Source organism: Saccoglossus kowalevskii, chromosome 1 (assembly GCF_978046115.1).
Source record: "Saccoglossus kowalevskii chromosome 1, keSacKowa6.1, whole genome shotgun sequence".
NCBI lineage: Eukaryota > Metazoa > Hemichordata > Enteropneusta > Harrimaniidae > Saccoglossus > Saccoglossus kowalevskii.
The window spans coordinates 30,455,197-30,475,141 of NC_140641.1; the positions used below are offsets into that span (position 1 = coordinate 30,455,197).

At 32.3% G+C, this 19,945-nt stretch overlaps 2 protein-coding genes and 1 pseudogene across 8 annotated transcripts in view; 1 reads left to right on the top strand and 2 right to left on the bottom strand.

Moving 5' to 3' along the window:
- LOC100329030 (glypican-6 proteoglycan) overlaps positions 1-4,981 on the bottom strand; it is a 51,794-nt gene extending 46,813 nt beyond the window's left edge. The window contains exon 1 of the mRNA XM_085500702.1: positions 4,615-4,981. Coding sequence (XP_085356828.1) covers positions 4,615-4,783 — 169 coding nt within the window. The 5' untranslated portion in view covers positions 4,784-4,981. The remainder of the gene's footprint in view (positions 1-4,614) is intronic.
- A 1,646-nt stretch (positions 4,982-6,627) lies between these two features.
- On the bottom strand, positions 6,628-9,514 carry LOC102807162 (methylglutaconyl-CoA hydratase, mitochondrial pseudogene; annotated as a pseudogene).
- A 1,904-nt stretch (positions 9,515-11,418) lies between these two features.
- Positions 11,419-17,993, top strand: LOC146750833 (uncharacterized). 7 transcript variants are annotated; one of them, XR_014929752.1, is made up of 7 exons: positions 11,419-11,522; positions 14,633-14,756; positions 15,244-15,453; positions 15,696-15,743; positions 16,120-16,227; positions 16,546-16,668; positions 16,810-16,825. XR_014929752.1 is itself a non-coding variant. In XM_085500709.1 (5 exons), exons 3-5 carry the CDS (start codon positions 15,503-15,505, stop codon positions 16,914-16,916), a joined length of 471 nt encoding a protein of 156 aa, XP_085356835.1. In that variant the 5' UTR covers positions 11,419-11,522; positions 14,633-14,756; positions 15,244-15,502; the 3' UTR covers positions 16,917-17,993. The 7 variants fall into 7 exon arrangements, 3 of the variants coding, with proteins under 3 accessions (XP_085356835.1, XP_085356845.1, XP_085356841.1); XR_014929748.1 differs by having other exon boundaries at positions 15,244-15,743; XR_014929755.1 differs by lacking the exon at positions 15,244-15,453.
- The last annotated feature ends 1,952 nt before the right edge of the window (positions 17,994-19,945 follow it).

Genomic DNA, 19,945 nt, shown 5'->3' on the forward strand with positions numbered 1-19,945 from the left:
ACAATAACCAAATTAACCAAGTGGTCACACATCAATAAAATAAGCTACAATAGGCGGTGAATAATTAAAGCAAAACAATAGATTGAACATTAGTTTTCAAACAATTTATCTTATTTCATAAGTATTCTTGTAAACCAGGATTGATCATTATTCCTTCTATACAGGAAGTCACTACAGCATGATATTATTATTCGGTGGTTGATAGGGCTTCAAGAATGTGTTTGTCGTTGTTATTAAGCCGCTACTTTGAAATAGTGTCACCTTCCCTCTAAAGCATCTAACTTGCGTAAGTGTGAAGAGAACACACTCCTCTAGTAGCGGTCAGTAAAAAGTAAATAACAAAACTAGTAGATTATGCAGAGATTCTTTTTAATTTGAGGTAGTTATGTAATAAGATAACTGAAATTAAAAGTGAACATTGGTCTTGCTCACAGGAAAATATCTGTCATCGAATTATCATTTTTTAGACAATCTCCAGTAATCAGTTAGTTGATGTGGTATTGAAAATCTGCCAGAAAACATCGCCCTTCCTTTTCAGTCAGAGTTACCAACCCCAAAATGTGGATTTTAAAAATCATGGCTTGGCACGTCAACCTCACTGGTTAATTACACAGACTACACTTCAATCTTTTTACTTAGGATTTTCCACTGCAGTGGAGAGGGAATGTGCTGTGTGTGTATAGTCTTTTATATTCTCACACAGTTTACACAGTTTCCATTAGTACCTACTACACAAGATTCTCACCAAGTCTATTTTAATGGTAGTGATACCTACTATTTTATTAGTAATAGCTTCATAACATACACTTATAAATGCAGTAACACAGTAGCAAAGTCCAAACTGCAACAAATTTGTCACAATTATGTCCTGTTTTTTTTAACAAGTTGGGTGCAAAGGTCACAATGGTTTCAGGCCGAAGTGGAATGCTGAATAATCAGCTAGTTCGATTGTTGTGGTGCCATTCAAGTAAAAACTGCTTTCACGTACAAAGGCTTGCATCGGCTGTTTCAAACAGCTTTTGAACAATAGCACTGATGAAATACGTGGGCCCACCCAAAGATCAGGCCTTCTTTACTGACAAGCGACCTCCACACTTTCTCAATTCGTTCGCGGTTGAATCTCAATTAAAATGCCGCCGATTGTTGCCTCACTCAGACTTCTGTTGTTAATTCTATATGTAGAAAAGGTTTTCTAGACAATAATTTCATAGTATGGCTTTCAACTGCACACAGTTCTTTTCACATTTCTATGTGTAAGTGCATTTCAAATTTGTACTTGTAGTAACTTTGTTACACACAAGGATAAGGCTCTGAATGTCTTGACCTCTTTTGGTTACGACTTACATAGCCCTTTCAAAGGGCTCCATTTAGAAGTACTTGCAAATGGGCATACCCATTGAAAATCTCCATGTACAGATCCATAGCCAAAATGACAGAAGGAAGGCAACCGGAAAACTTAATGAATGACAGAGTTGGATGAAAACAAATGGTTTTGTGAGTCATCACCTGATTCCAACAATGCAATAAAGGAGATGAAATAAGTTGCTAATTTCGGCAACAAATAAATGAATGTTTTATTTTCTTGTTTTGTTACCGAATAAAAAAAACTCTCGTCTAGAATACGTGCTCTACGAGTAAATAAATTTCTGATTTCGAAGATTGAGCCAAATTTTTTTTTAACTAAATTAATAGATCACTTCAAAACTAAAGCATCATATAAGATGTAAACACAATATACTAACATCCTAGATGAAGTAGCTCAGGACAGATGCTGAGGCACCCGACCCAAAGCAGCACGACAAATTGTGAATATAATTATCTTATATTAAAAAGGATGGCAATTATACTTAAAAATGACGACACATTCAATGAATAAGCCAAATCAAATTTACTTGTAATCAAATTTTGAATTGGTATTATCTATCTTATGTATTGCCCACTGAACTCATTGTTGAAAGATCAACGACAGATCCAAACACAATTTCATGACACACTCACACCTACGGTAATGTTCAGTTCACATTTACAGTATGAGTTGTCCCCAAATATGCCATCAATGTAGTAATAATCACTTCCTGTCAAATATGTAAGACAGTGTACAAACTTCGGGAAGCAACCATCTCAGTATTAATCAAAGATTAATTAGGTCAATGAATTTTTGTTGTTTTACAAACTTGCAATTGTATAATATTTTTGTACCTGTTCAAAATATAACAATCTAGGACTTTTATTGGATGCAATTATAATTTAAGATGCAAGGACCACTGATTGGATACAATCAACACAGACAAGTGTCTCACAATAGCAAGGTGTGATCCTAGGAATTCACAGCTTACCCTTTTGAGTTTCCTATGTTAGTAGGAATTTTCAATCACAGCAGAACTGAAAATGATATCTACTTTTGATACCTATAATCTTATTACAAAAAATTAAAATTCAACATTTATATTATTACAATTATATATGTTGGATTATTTTCAATGGATGCTTACTAAAACTAAGATTATGATAAATATTATACTTATTTTATAACACGTAATTATTATCAATACAAATGTATATGTATGTAAATTTCAGCTCCCACGCAACTGATATCTAAATGCTCTATTTTTTTCAAATTTACTACAAATTGTTTTTTTTTTAGATTTCTCAAGGTTTTTTTATCACGATCTCTACTAACTACATGTTCCTATTTTATTTATTTCCCAAGTGTATAGCTTCTCAGTTTTTCATGCAGTCAAGCATTGAACCCAGCATGGATGACTCATATTTTATAAAATGGCTGACATTTTTTTTTTAAAAGTATATCTCATGGAAGTAGTAAATCATTTTTATAATATTTTTTAATAACCAGATACTAAATTTTGATCTGACACTCAGGGGTATGTGTGTTTATGTACTAAAATAATAAAAGTAATTTTCTTATATTATCATCCCGGTTACAGATCACAGGTAAGTTAGTGAAGTTGGGATTGGGACCCTAACATACCGCCACCGATAATTTAGCTTCTAACTATTTACCCTAATGGACAATTTTTTTCACCATAATTTTGGTGAAACATTTGACAAATTTTTATCTATTTTTCTGAAAAATGTTGGTTAATTATGACCCAAATGATTTCCCATTGGCTACACGTTTTGATCAAAATGGTTTTTACAAAAAATCAGGAGCACTTTACTCAAATCATGGAGCTAAGCTTCATGCTCAAATTTACTTTGCAAAAAAGCGATAACATTTGACTTGGGCATTTAAATGATTTAGTTTCAAAAAGTGCAAGTGCTTCTCTCAACAACATAGAATTCCTTGATGGTGGAGTATTCTTGAATCTTCAGTTATCCAATTTGCCTGGCCTTGTGAAGGGATGACTACATCCCCCCTGTGTTTTAAAGAATGAGTCACACTCAGTATGGAAGAAATGCAAGAGTTTTTGTTGGAATTAACAAAAGAAATCCATTAAAATTAGGGAAATAGGGGCCATACAATAAAGTAGTGTTAATTGGATACCTAAAACAACACATAATTTCTCTATTGAGAAAGTTTCCCACACCTACACTCTCATTTGCATAATTAATTCAACAATGATTTAGGTAATAATCACCTACCTTGTAATACTAGTAAACAGTCTGAACACAATTTTTAAAGATTTTTTTTTTTGATGATAAAAGGGAATGCAACTTAATAACATAATGTAAGGTATGACAGTGTTGCCAAGGAGACAAGATAATTTGCACATCCAGCACCTGGCGGATTTACAATGATGTATGGAAACCAAATCTCTTGTGGGACCACATGGGTCAAGTCATGCAGGTGGGCTTATTAGGGAGTTTCCTCGTTAGAATGGCATTCACACGCAAGGAGAGCCCGATTTACGGCTTTCATACTGTAAGTGTATACCATTTCTACGGCATCGAAATATAAACTTGATGAATGAGTTGGCGTATAAATGATGAAGTCGAAGGCATCGTTGTCATTGATCAATCCCTCACCGAAACGCGGAGTTACACCACAATCACGTTCGGACTTACTTAATGCTTGTAAGCTCTCACATTTGAAGAAGAACAACGCGTATAAATCGGTATGCGGTAATTTTTTTATTGAAACGATTGGTTTTGTGTGGGGACAATGGCAATCTTCCTACAAAATCGTTTCAAGGGTAAAAACGTCAACGTCCCTGCCTGCCCTGCTACATTACCGTCGATTCAAACATAATCAGATCGTAAATTCGAGAGACGTTTATCGTTTTACTGCGCAACACGACTGTTTTGTTGGGAGGGTGACCAGATAAAACCTCTGACAACGTACAGGGAACATTTAGTGTGACAAACCTAACCTACAACTGCCGTGATAGATGTATGCAGACTAATTGCATATGTAGGGGAAACGGTCGTGGAGGGCTTTCGACCTGATCTCACCGAAACTCCCACGACCCGGTCGTCGAATTTTATAATGTTAAATCGTAAAGACATTTATTTTAGTTCATGAAATGGTAATTCTGTCCGAGAGTGTTAACTTGAAACACCCAGAATTAAAAAAAAAAACGAAATCCAACGTGAAGAAACATCTACACACAATAGCGTGTTTACAATTATCCTTACACATAACTGAAGTCTTACCCGAGATTGCGCTCGTTGGAACGACTTTACCATCAAATCCTTTTGTGGTGTAAGCGTCTTCTACGTCCTGGCAGCCTGTTTTTCCCGATGCTGCCAACGTTTTGTCGACAAGGCTAATTAAACAAGCTATAAGAAGCCCACAGATCCACATGCAGTTCGTGTTCGCCATTGCTTTATGTCCAAAAATATACACAAGAAATCAGTTTACTACGCGATCACTCGGCTTCCAAAATGTGTTGACCTCTCGTGAAATAACCCAGTATCCTGTATTTTTTCCCCAGCCAACCAGCTAAATACACGGTAGACAAGTATGTAATCCTTCAGACAGAACAGCAATCGCAGCCTCTGGGCGGCGGGAACATCAGGAACCGGTCCAAAATTGTCTAAAAACAGACTCAAAACAGAGAACCATTTGTACCACAGATTAGATTTGATCGCGTTCCCAGCACTGTAATGCTAATTTTATTATTCATTCGTGACAAATGGTAATTCGCTCTTGTACTGTGTGCGTTACTCCCGCCGGGAATAAGAATGGTTCCACTTAATCGTGACACACATCTTTCTATTTTGGGAGGAAATAGCTGTATCTATAAAAAAAATATTTTATTAAACTGAACAATCAATTCAATAACTAACTGGCAATAAAACATAAAACAAATTCGGAGTTTATCAAAATTTACGGTGGGTGTAAGGTGAACGAAACAGCAAAGGTAGGCAGCTTACCATGGATTGTGTTTCAAAGGTACAATTCGATTGGACAGTTTATCTAAATATCCACCAGATTGTCAATAAGTAGCCAATCAGCGCTCGGTATGCAACAATAGTCTTTTTACGTCCATAATTTACCTAATCACCCCACCCTCTCAATTGCCTAAACCGTTTTTACTGTCGACTTTTTCTCCACTATGAAATTTCATGAATCTATAAGCATAACCTCGTTTTCAAAACTGTCTAGCAAAAAGAAAAAAAAAACAAATTACAATTTTGGTCCAGAAGTAAAAGTCCTAATTTCTCTGACGCACAAACCATGCGCAAACACGTGTATGGTCGCATGTGTGCAAGAATGTTTAATATTTGAATTGTTAAAACTATTTAAATATGAAAAAAAATGCTTGTTATTTTAATGTCACCTTGTGTTTCCTAATGTATTGCGACTCCATATCACATAAACTGCTCGCGTTATAAATAGTTATACTGTTAACAGAAAAAAATAAACTAATTTATAGATTTCAAATTGTCGACATTTTCCGGCAAAACCGAATACAGAGAGGTCGGATTATTTACCAAGCTGAAGATTTGACGAGTTCAAACTTGAACTTGTCCGCCGGTATTTCCTCCATGTCACGGTCTAAGCGTTATTGTTTAAGCCACGCATTCTGGAAGGGTAAACGTGATTATTACGTTGGTTTGTTTCTATTGTGGCCGGTCCCTCGGGGACAACATTTAAGCGCAGTCCGTGAAAATCACTCCTGTGTCGTTGTCTTGACAAGTTCACATTTTTTCACTTTTAGAAATCGGTACACTGTATCTAGCAAGATTTAAAACTTATTGAACATATTAGTGAAAGCCATGGAGACATTGACAGGTGAGAGCCAGCTGACGCCACTCCAAGATATGCCAGGAATGTAGGGTCTTTGTTGACACCCGTGAAAGGGATAGCCTAAAATAGAAAAATCAAAACATACAGGCAAAACAGACGGTAGAAATTAAAACTGCTAACGAAACGGAAATCGTAAGTCGGAAAACAAATAGGGAATACTTAGTAACTGACAGAAGTTTGTTGAGTTGTGAGTTCTGGTAACAGGTGAAAAAAAGTTGTTGTGAATTTTTAAAAAGATATAAATATCGTTACAGTCTAGAGGGGGCGGTATTCTATACTATACCATAAAAAGATTTAAACATGTTTGTCGATAGAGTGCGCTATTCGCCAGAAAGCGATGAAATGGAACCAGAGTTCGTGATTTTGTTCATTGATTTGTTACATAATCGATGGAAATGAAATTGGTACAAAACTACCTGATATATTCATTTATTCAACACTGAATATATATTTCAGCAGTCGGTACATTTAGACATGCTCTACAGTTTTCATAATGAAGTGGTAACATTTAAAAACATGACATACAATCTCTCAGATGCGTACAAGATTTTAATATTACCAGAAACAAGCCAACTGCTGTCAGTGGCCTGGGTACAGTTATTTCAAATAAACCATGATAAAACATAATTGGAGTATTTTACTATATACCCTGATTATACTCACCTTTGAGTTTGTTTTTTGAATATATTTTGACTACCCCGGAAAAATGATAGTGATGTTCAAACCAGCACCTGCAGACCACCACGTTTGTTTTGTCTTTGGCATGTATGATACATTTCTCATTTATTTCATTTATTGGATTTACAATTGTTATGACAGAATCAATTCCTAGCAATTCTTGAGGATTATAACATTTCAATAATCAATTCCTTTCAAACTATTTTTTGTGTAAATTGCAGTTTTTTTTATCCAGCACATTATTTCACTAATATAGTTTGCCCAAAATATGATACAATATTCAATCAGTAATCAAATGGGTTCATGGAAACAAAAGAATATGTTGTACTACACACATGTACTGTAGTGATATAAAATATACATACAGATATATATAACATATTTACAAATGTGAGCAGTAAATTGGCTAGCTAATCAATAAATGAAATCTGCAAAGACTCATGGTAATGGGTCCATAGCCAATGAAAGCATATTAAAGAATCTTTCTTATCATGTTATATAAATATTTTATAAATTTTCATAAAAACATTCTTTACTTGAAATTGATTTTATTATTTCTGTGAACCAGCTGCTTAAAATATAGCAATATCAACATTATAGAAAATACAGAGAATAATTAATTAGGCCAAAATTATACAGAGTGACAATATTGTACCTTGTTTGTAAAGTGCATTTATAAATATTTGTAAATATCGGCCCTCAGTTTTCATTCATATTTAAATATGTTATTGTGATTGGCTCAAAAGTTTAACATTATCTATACCCATACTGTGCACACATGCCTTTAATTGTATATGAATGTGACGTAGTGTCTGCAACTACCCAATTACTGTAAAACATGTCTTTTTAGCAAGAGAACTAATTAGCTAATTTAAGATGTTGCTAATGACTTCATTATAAATTCAAAATGGCAGCCAAACAACGTCTTTTTCTCCACAAAAAACATAATAATCTGGAGTGCTTCCTTATTACACTTGACAGTTTATCTTTGTTTTTATAAGGTGATAACTGCGCATTTTTTTTGGCAGGCGACAGACAAGTATTCTGAAAACAGGAAATCAACAAAGAGAGATTCGCTAAATCAACATTTCGCTATTACGTCATTTTACCACAATTCTCTAAAATAGTATGTCGCTTTTTCAACATGTTTTACAGTATTCAATCCAATCTAAAATGTTTTCTGATGAGATGACTTTGAACTAACTCATTAATATTTATGATGGTCGCTACACCATGTATGGCCATCATTTATATTGATAAACATTGATTCTCCCACAATCCAATGCGATTTTCTAATGAAATCACAAGTACAAGTTTCGACCAGACCTTTCAATCACCAAAAAGAATACCAAATTAAAGCTTGGTAACCTCTTAGTTTGTACTCATTGGATATGGGTCTTCTCTCATATATGAGAGCCATATCTCACGTATACGTGGCGCGACGACCACCGCCCTTTAATATTAATTTATACTTGCTATGATATCACAACACCATTGGTAGATTGATCGACTGGAAGTCCAACAGCCATTTTGAATTCATAAAAATATTACCGTATATTTACAAAACATTTATAATGTCCACAGGTTTCTGCCTGGCATTGTTTCTCACTTCCAACAAAACTCCTAGTGAGAAGTGAATTAGAAAGTGTTGATTTTAACAGTTCTTATCATTCACCAGTGAATATGGGTCGTCTCTTCTCGGAAAAGGCTTTCAGTGCAATCATTCTATCTTTAGTTGGAATAACCTGAGCATAGCATGCTTCTTCTATAGCAAGACCTGTCTGAAGATCAACCTCTGTTCCCTTGTTGATCGCAATTTTGGCCATTTTTACACCAATCGGTCCATTGGCACAAATTTCTTTTGCTAGTTTTATAGCCTTGATATAAGCAGCTGTTCCATCTTTATTCTGTTCAACAGCATAATTCACAAGACCCATTTTCTCTGCTTGGTTTCCGTCCACTGCCTTTCCAGTAAATATCATTTCCTTGGCAAGACCCTTCCCAATAGTTCGAGGAAGACGCTGAGTGCCTCCGCCACCTGGGATGATCCCCAGTTTAGTTTCAGTCAGAGCCATTTTTGCGGTCGTAGAAGCAATTCTAAAATCGCAAGCAAGAGCTATTTCCAGACCACCACCGTATGCTCCTCCATCCAATGCGGCTATGACTGGCATAGGAAGATTTTCAAACTCTCCAACAATCTTTCTTCCTCTGGTCACCAGAGGGCCAACATCATTCACAGGCATTGCTTTTCTCTCCTTGAGGTCTCCGCCTGCGCAGAAAATTCCCGGGACGTTGCTACTCACGATAAGAGTGCGAACGCTTTTGTCGTATTTAACTTTTTCGAGAGATTCAACCAACATTTTAACTAAATTTACGCCAAGTGCATTTTTAACGTGTGGTCTGTTCATGGCAAACACCACAATCTGTCCCATATCTTCGCCGCTCTCTTCGCCAGCATCAATGTACTTCACCAACAGATCTTGCTGTTGTTGTTGGATGTCAGTGCTTAACAACCTCATATGTGTCTCTAATGGTCTGACTTGTACAATATTTCTGTTTTTAGCCAACAGTGGCGACCATACTCGTAATAGGCGTGCAACGTTCGTCATGATTGTACTTAAGGTCAAAGGTCAAAGGTCAACATCATAACTACATTCGACCTATTGGTGGCGCATCAACCACTTATTACATGTATCTAATAGTATTTATGATAAAGCAGCTCAATACCGGTACATAGGCTGAAAAATTATATGCTTTTCGCAAAATCAATATTTATTAAGTAAGTGAATCCATGGGTTTCCATCCATGTCATTTTCTGCATTCATATTATTGATGTGAATATGGTAATTGCGTATGGATGAGAACATGATGTTATTTTTGATGAAAGAATGACATTCTCCAACGCTCATCTGCGCTGTTTGTTTTGGCACGTACAATAACAATCACCTTCGATAATCGAGTGTGGTTCCCAACACGTCGTATCAAACGATAATAATAAAGATGCGTGTTTTTTCATTGTCCATCAAGCATTGGAGCTTGGAGACACTCAAATTTTCTAACTTTTCCAACCGTATCTAATAATTTGTGACGTGTAATTTATCTATTCAATATGAATGAATACGTGTCATTTTTATATTTGATGAAATAATGACATTGTCTAATGCACGTTTTGGTATGTATAATTAGAATGATCTAATCATAATCCAATTTGTTCTCAACACGCAATATCAGATTACAATATTTAAAAATACGTGTTTTTGTCTATCTGGCATCTTTAAAGAGTTTGGGGACTTCAACTTTACTAACTTTTCCAATTATGTTCAATAATTTGTTATTTGCCGACTTATTTGACCTTGACCAATATTTACCTATCACAAATAAATGTACCAGCACGTAAATCAGTTAATAAAGAAAATTGGCAATATTATTTTATTTCACAGACTAAGAGATAATAGCCTCCAATGAAATGTGTGTAATGGCAAAGACAGGATATATAATTTTAATATATCATTCTTATTAAAAAAATAACATAATTACACATGTTTTTAGCTTGCTCTGGAAGGTGCGTTTCACAAATTTGCAAAGTGGAGTAGACTTCTAACGCTGTATATTAAAGCATGATGAACCATTTTGGAGTCCATCGTGGTCAAAATTGTTTTATATTGACCATGGATAACCAATGCACCTGTTAGTTATTTCATGTCATTAGATTTTATCTTTTTATTGGTAAACTGTATCATAAATCTTTGAAATATCTAAAGTATATGACTGTATATATGCATTTAAAAAAACAAGGTTTAAAAACAAATTGAGACAAAAATCCTGACTGTTTTGTATACTGTTTTTCAATGTATATGCTAATTCTTTGTTTAAAAATAACGCTTTTTGACGGCAACCGGTTCATATATGCTCACATTACTAATAGTTCACAGCACACGATTTCTACTGCAGTTAGTACGCGCACTGCAGTATGGGTAATCTAATAACTAACAATTTATTAACTCATAACAACCTACTGAAGGAGGTTAAAGATTACAACAACAACAACAAATTACAGATACAAATTAATCCAATTACAATGGCTAATAGTTTAAAGACAACCCAAAACAGACTAAATTGAAGTTAGGAACGGAAATCTGGACTTGCATGCAAGCCCGAAGCGTCTAGTCGAAAATCAAAACTGTGAACTTCTGGTGAATACGCTCTGTCGTTACGTTGCACTAGATGAATAAATCCCTCTCGCGATATGCTCGACAAAACCTTGAAAATTTGATATTTTCACATGTACGCCAGCTGACAGTGGGATAATCTGCTTCGTCGCGTGGTAATTGAGTAATTTCAATATGAGCAGCGCCACCATAAGGCAGTACGATGAATCGTTCGTTTTCTAGGCAATCAAGAATAGGAGGTATAATTTTTACCGGAATACGGGTAAGAACCGCATATAAGAACCTCGCTCTGATTGGCTGACACTACGAACTGGCTGCCTAGCACGCTCAAAATTCACCTCACGCATGCTCACTTCACTGTTTTCGTACCAGAATCGTAGCGAGAATGAAAATAGTGCAATGTAATGTGATTTTTACCATCGCTATTTAGGTTTTGATGAATATCTGACTAAATCCAGCAGGTAAATCACGTTCATTAGAGAAATATCTCTTTATATGATTGCCAACTAAAGGTCACTGACTGCCCTTTGGTGTTTTTTCTTCAAAAGGTTCTTGACGCATCAAGGTTCTATGTTTCCGCGATCAAAAGCCTGGTATTGATTCATATTTACTCATAAGATCATATATCAACTCCGTAGATCTATATACAATCTATAATATTAATAATATTATTCTCTAATTTCATATTTTAATATCAAGGTTCTTAAAGTACCATATATTGTATCAAATATAAGGTTCTTGGAATTCTATGCTTATTAATTCAATTTAAATCATATTTTAGTTTTGTAACCCCACATATCAATTTAATAGTTCCATATACAATCTATAATATTAATAATATTACTGTCATATTTCGTATTTTAATACCAAGGTTCTTAAGTTACCATATATTGTCCCAAATATAAGGTTCTTGGAATTCTGTGCTCATTAATTCAATTTAAATAATATTTTAGTTTTGTAACCCCACATATCAAATTAATAGTTCCATATACAATCTATAATATCAATAATATTACTGTCATATTTCATATTTTAATATCAAGGTTCTTAAGGTACCATATATTGTCCCAAATATAAGGTTCTTGGAATTCTGTGCTCATTAATTCAATTTAAATAATATTTTTGTTTTGTAACCCCACATATCAATTTAATAGTTCCATATACAATCTATAATATTAATAATATTACTGTCATATTTCATATTTCAAAATGAAGGTTCTTAAGGTACCATATATTGTACCAAATATAAGGTTCTTGGAATTCTATGCTTATTAATTCAATTTAAATAATATTTTAGTTTTGTAACCCCACATATCAATTTAATAGTTCCATATAAAATCTATAATATCAATAATATTATTGTCATATTTCATATTTTAATACCAAGGTTCTTAAGGTGCCATATATTGTCACAAATATAAGGTTCTTGGAATTCTGTGCTCATTAATTCAATTTAAATAATATTTTTGTTTTGTAACCCCACATATCAATATAATAGTTCCATCTACAATCTATAATATTAATAATATTACTATCATATTTCAAAATGAAGGTTCTTAAGGTACCATATATTGTACCAAATATAAGGTTCTTGGAATTCTATGCTTATTAATTCAATTTAAAACATATTTTAGTTTTGTAACCCCACATATCAAATTAATAGTTCCATATACAATCTATAATATTAATAATATTACTGTCATATTTCATATTTTAATATCAAGGTTCTTAAAGTACCATATATTGTACCAAATATAAGGTTCTTGGAATTCTATGCTTATTAATTCAATTTAAATATTATTTTAGTTTTGTAACCCCACATATCAATTTAATAGTTCCATATACAATCTATAATATCAATAATATTACTGTCATATTTCATATTTTAATATCAAGGTTCTTAAAGTACCATATATTGTACCAAATATAAGGTTCTTGGAATTCTATGCTTATTAATTCAATTTAAATCATATTTTAGTTTTGTAACCCCACATATCAAATTAATAGTTCCATATACAATCTATAATATTAATAATATTACTGTCATATTTCATATTTTAATATCAAGGTTCTTAAAGTACCATATATTGTACCAAATATAAGGTTCTTGGAATTCTATGCTTATTAATTCAATTTAAATATTATTTTAGTTTTGTGATCCCACATATCAAATTAATAGTTCCATATACACAATCTATAATATTTATAATATTACTGTCGTATTTCATATTTTAATATCAAGGTTCTTAAAGTACCATATATTGTACCAAATTTCAGGTTCTTGGAATTCTATGCTGATTAATTCAATTTAAATAATATTTTAGTTTTGTAACTCCTCATATCAATTTCGTAGTTCTATATACAGTCTATAATGGTAATAATATTATTGTCATATTTCATATTTTAATATGAAGGTTCTTAAGGTACCTTATATTGTACCAAATATAAGGTTCTTGAAATTATATGCTTATTAATTCAATTTAAATCATATTTTAGTTTTGTAACCCCACATATCAATTTAATAGTTCCATATACAATCTGTAATATTAATAATATTACTGTCATATTTCATATTTCAAAATGAAGGTTCTTAAGGTACCATATATTGTATCAAATATAAGGTTCTTGGAATTCTATGCTGATTAATTCAATTTAAATAATATTTTAGTTTTGTAACCCCACATATCAAATTAATAGTTCCATATACAATCTATAATATCAATAATATTACTGTCATATTTTATATTTTAATATCAAGGTTCTTAAGGTACCTTATATTGTACCAAATATAAGGTTCTTGGCATTCTATGCTTATTAATTCAATTTAAATCATATTTTAGTTTTGTAACCCCACATATCAAATTAATAGTTCCATATACAATCTATAATATTAATAATATTACTGTCATATTTCATATTTTAATATCAAGGTTCTTAAAGTACCATATATTGTACCAAATATAAGGTTCTTGGAATTCTATGCTTATTAATTCAATTTAAATATTATTTTAGTTTTGTGATCCCACATATCAAATTAATAGTTCCATATACACAATCTATAATATTAATAATATTACTGTCATATTTCATATTTTAATACCAAGGTTCTTAAGTTACCATATATTGTCCCAAATATAAGGTTCTTAGAATTATATGCTCATTAATTCAATTTAAATCATATTTTAGTGTTGTAACCCCACATATAAATTTAATAGTTCCATATGCGTTCTAAAATATTAATAATATTATTGTCATATTTCATATTTTAATAAAAAGGTTCTTAAAGTACCATTTATGACACAAACACAGATAGGTACATGAAAAATAAAGTTTATTACTTTGGCAAAACAGGGGGGCACACAATATAAGGTTCTTGGAATTATATGATTATTAATTCAATTTAAAGCCTTGTTATTGAAAGAGACCTCTTCATATGATTGCTAACTGAAGGTCACTGTCTGCCCTTTGGTGTGTTTACTTTTTTGAAATGGTTCTTGATGCATTGATACAACTTTCAAGGTGCCGTTATCCATGATCGAATCCATATAAATATAATCTTTCTTTCTTACAGAAATATGAAAAGAGCATGGCGTGATCTGGTTTAATGTTCTAGATCAAAACTTCAGATTCATGACGAAGCAGAATATGTCAGTCACTTGCCAAGAATAGTTAGGGCAAAACGACCATGCAACCAGGTAGATGTGAATTTTGTCAATTTTCTGTCTCAAAATTGTATTGCCAGCAAACCGTAGTAGATCTAACAACTTTAGGAAAATCTTTCTAGTCCTGATAAGCTGAAATGTGCACAGTATTTTCTTCTTGAATATAGTGATTCGATGGCTTTTAGTTGTATTTTAATATATATTCATGCATGAATAACAACATTTTTAGTGGTAATACACATTATAAATTATTTTTTGGTTTTACAATATTCTATCAAATATTTTTGTCAATGTTTGACCCGTATCTTATACATTTACATTTTTATGGTGAAAATAAGAAATAATTTAATGATTTAGTAGAGGTTCACCTCTATTAGAGTTGCGCTTCTAATAATAGAGCTAATATGATAGCCATTATTGTATGAAAATTGAGTTTGCTAAGTTATTGCCCTTTTTAAAATAAATATTGTTATAATATTATGTATTTATGTCATAGAATAAATTCTATGTTGATTTTTAGTCTTTTGTACATGGTGCAAAATCTGGAACAGACAGTGATGTTATTGAGTCAGACCAGAATCTTCACCTGAACCTATATGCAGTGAAGAAATCACTCCTGCAATGCCAACTTATATTGAAACTTAAAGACCGCAAAACAGTATTTGCCTGCAGTCTTCAGTACAATGTATTTGGAATGATGGACTATAACCACAAACAAAGGGAACTGAAAGTGATTTGCTTTTACTAATTATTATTCCCTGTTCGAACAAAGTCTAAAAATGAGGACTTATGAATTGACCTTGGTGTGCGTGAGTGTGTATCCAACCATATCTAGCCTTTTCTCACACATGCTTAGAATTATTAAGTTCAAAGTTTTTGGACATTATATTGTAATTGTGCTCATAAAACTACAATGTTACACAAATAGACCTGCTTTTGTATTAAATCATCTTTTAATTCTGATTATTGTAGATAGACAAATTGATGCTCTGCCACCATTTGTTACTGCAACATATAAAGGTAATAAATTTTATTTGCTAGTTTATTCTATTATTAACTTTTATTTTACCTAATCAGATATTGGTCATTTGTTTTTGTTTTTTTGTATATACATGTATCTATACTTACATTTTATATAATATGTCATTGACTCAATTCTAGAAACATGCATATTGTTTAAAATAGATTTGCTGGACACATTCATTTTCCTCTTTCTTCTGACCGGTTTAACTTTGCCAGATTCAATGTTGCCACATCTGTATTATATAGCAAAAGTATATTAAATCAGCATATGCAGATATATATATATTTCTTAGTAATATTGATTTATTAATTGGAGCCCCACCCCTCCGCATGGGTATGTTTTATTAACCATGGTTCTTTTTCTTCAATGTAGAATGCACTTTTGCAGGGAATATTAAGTGTCTCATGTTTGGTTGGTTCTTCGTTTGAAATATTAGCCTTCTAACAAGCTTATCAAATGTAGTAGAAAAGTTATTCTATGGTAATGTACCTTCTAGACTGCATCCATATTGTGCACTTATACTTTTGTCACAAAAATGTGTCAGTCAGTCAGTCACAATTTAATTAGTTGTATCATAGAGGGCTTACATTGAGGTGTGATATGAATAACATAAATCAATGTATAGAATTATGTTTCGGCTTTTTTCACATCTTCAGTCCCTTGGAATGTATATATTAAATTTTAGCCAGTATTTTATAGATTCTCAGTAGAAATATAAGTTGTATACTATTGAATACCAGAGACTGTGTCATGACATGACTTGTTATTACTATAAACATGTATATTTTATCATTACAGCACCTTCTGTTGTCATTTATGACAATGCTTGCAATTTGTATACATACTTCTTGAATAGAGATCTATGTTTCATTCAGAAGACTAGATTTTATGTTGATCATCTTCATTGGAAGAATCACACTGGTAAGTAATAAATAGTAACATGAATGGTAAGATTAATCGTTTTTTCCAGCTTATTCTTCAGTACCAGTAGTATAAATATCAACAGTTTCTTTGCTGTGAAATATTATCAATAAAAATGAATCCATTTTTTTTTATTTGCAGGTTGCTCCAGGGCATACAATCTAGATGAGTATTCAGAATGGTGCCATTTGAATAGCCAAGTGGTAGAGCAATCTAATTCCAGAGTGAAGAAATTGATAATCTACTAGTACAGTATGATGGTGTGGCTTTGTATGTTTGTGCACAAATCTTCTCTCAACAAGTCCGTACAGAAAACATTTAGGTCACGTAATGTTTGTTTATATGCAGTAACCCCATATGTTGTTTTCATTAAATATCATTAGATATATTGCTAAATATTATTTTGGAAAGTGTTTGCAGTTCATGTTTTTATTTGTATGAGGGCCCTTGATGTAGTACATATTAAATAGTAGTAATATAGTAATATTAAAGTTACACAAGATTATTTTTAGAATATAAATACCATAGCATGTATTTGATTTTTATCACAGCCAGATAAACAGTCTAGTTTGTATTCTTCCTAATGTTGTATTCATTATTAAGTCAAAAACGGGGAATGCATTCAAAGCTGTATCTCAGGCATACCTTGATCAATTCTCTTCAAATCTTGTATACTTAGTCTGTTACAGGTGTAATGATTTTGTGATTATGTCAAAAATGGCTGACAGGGACTGCGCACTGCAATATCTATTCTTGAATGGGCAAGGTTGTAATAGTTACACTATGTTTGGAAATTAATTACATGTATGCGAACATGATGATTTCACTTGAGTCATAATTATTGTATTCGGACAAATTGAAATTACTACATTTTATATTGCATAATATAATGTATTTTTTTATAATTTTCACATGAAATGATTTAGATCATGAAATTTCAGTTTTTGGGAGTTATTTGCTGCTGTTTAATGTTATAACACTATTAAATCAAGTCAACTGAATGTTTACTTTGAATATTTGAATATATATATTCTAATGTTAATTAAAAGCCATCAGTAAGCATGATTACAAGCCATTGGTGCTTGGAAACATTGTGACTTCATAACAGTAACATATTAATGGATTGTTCTGGTGGTCAGATCTCATAATACTAATTTATTGTAGATAAAAACTAGCCATGATAAACTCATCATATTGTGTTGCTGCAATGTACAATACCTCTGCAATAACTGGATTACACCCTTTGGTACTCATTACCCTTTTGTAAGAGCATTCATCATGTACCAATGTTAATTGTTATTATTAATAAAACTGCTTAAACTGTTGACTTGTGATTATGGCCTCATATTTCAAGACTTTATTTTATGCAAATCTGTAAGTACCTTACAATCATTAAATGCTGCCTGGAAATCAGATACATTTAGCCAATTCATGCTATATAAATGGGTCTTGTAATATAAATTATAGAAATTGTTATTGTTCTGTATGTAAGTCGCTGTGTTTCAGTATGATTTTGTGGCGGCCCTGGCCCACAATGTGCTATGTTTCCTATTTATCAGAGCCGCCACTGTACAAGCAATCTCTTCTTTCATGCTAGACAAACTAAAAATTTAAACATGTTTTCTTTCTCATTTAATTTCAGGAACTGTAACAGCAAAAAACAAACTTGTTAACATAATTAGAAAAATGCAAAATTCCATGAGCTAGTGATTACCATTCCTTAAACAAACCGCCTATAAGTTCATACAACAATCACTGAAAAGAAAATGTTAAATTATTCATAGTTATGACATTCCTTACAGTTCTGGGCTGAACATAACTGTAATTAATCATAGACTCCTCTCCATAATATAAATGTGATGCTTCAATTTCAATTTAGCACCATGCCCATGTAAATCAAACAGACAATTGAATTAAATTGTATCCTTATAGTAGCAATATATAACATATATCGCACAATAAAAATGTGTGTTGGCAATATATTTGTTTGATAGGATAATGTATTACCGTATTAATCACAAAGATAGTTCCCTGTACATCAAGCTATTTCGAAACACTTTATTCACACTTTCTGTGAAAAGAGGCCAAAGTGTGAAAATAGAGTGCAAAGTAGTGGAAAAGTGGTGCAAAGTGCGAATCTGAGGGGCAAAGTTAAGGAAAAGTGTTGCAAAGTGTGAAACTAAAGTGCATAGTTGTGGAAAAGTAGTGCAAAGTGTGAAAATAGAGTGCAAAGTGTGGAAAAGAGGTGTAAAATTCTCAAAATAAAAATAACATACAGGGACTTAAGTGATTAATGGCCTTGTTGAATAGCTCGAGAAAATCGACATTATATAAGCATTATTTACAAATATAACTAATAACCATCCCCTGATAATAATGATGAAATACACTATTTGATAATTAATTATGATGAAGTAGTCATATAACACCAATTATTATTCATTATTATTACTAAAAATAACCCTTATATCGTGTATAAATGTCGGTAGTATAAGAACCTTCTTTAGATAATAATAAGGAAATATCATATTTCATTGTTATTATTATTATTAATTATGACACGAATAGCTTCAAGAAGTAATCATCTAACACCGCCAACTATTAATAATTATTATTACAAAAAGTAAGAACCTTTGTATGTGTATGAATTTCGGTAGTATAAGAACCTTCTTTAGATAATAATAAGGAAATATCATATTTCATTATTAATTATGATGATACGAATAGCTTCAAGAAGTAGTCATCTAACACGACCAATTATTAATAATTATTATTATTACAAAAAATAAGAACCATGTATGTGTATGAATTTTGTTAGTATAAGAACCTGCTTATATTTGATAATATAAGAGGACACATAGAATCGAAGACCGAATGACGATGCCGTAAGTACGACATATGGAAATGTTTTTGTCGACATATATCAGCAGTCTCTGTGCGGTTTTCTCGGGGTGATTAAATTTTACGCGACATAATCATGATAACCAAACTTGCTCGCCCGAATGAAAATCTGAGAAAATTACTAAATTTCACTGAAATCACTTGGTACGTGCACATTCAGATTGTCGATACGCTATATCTTCTCTACTATACGTGTTAAATTCAATTGACCATCACATTGACCTAAACAACTTGAATAACTTTTCTTCTTTTTCTTATAAATGCATCTCAAAGATCGTAAGTAAACATTTATTGGTAGAGTGTACAATGAGAGTCTTGTAATGTTGATATCTAGTCCACACAGAATTAATTGGTTGGGGCTTTTCATTGAGTATAA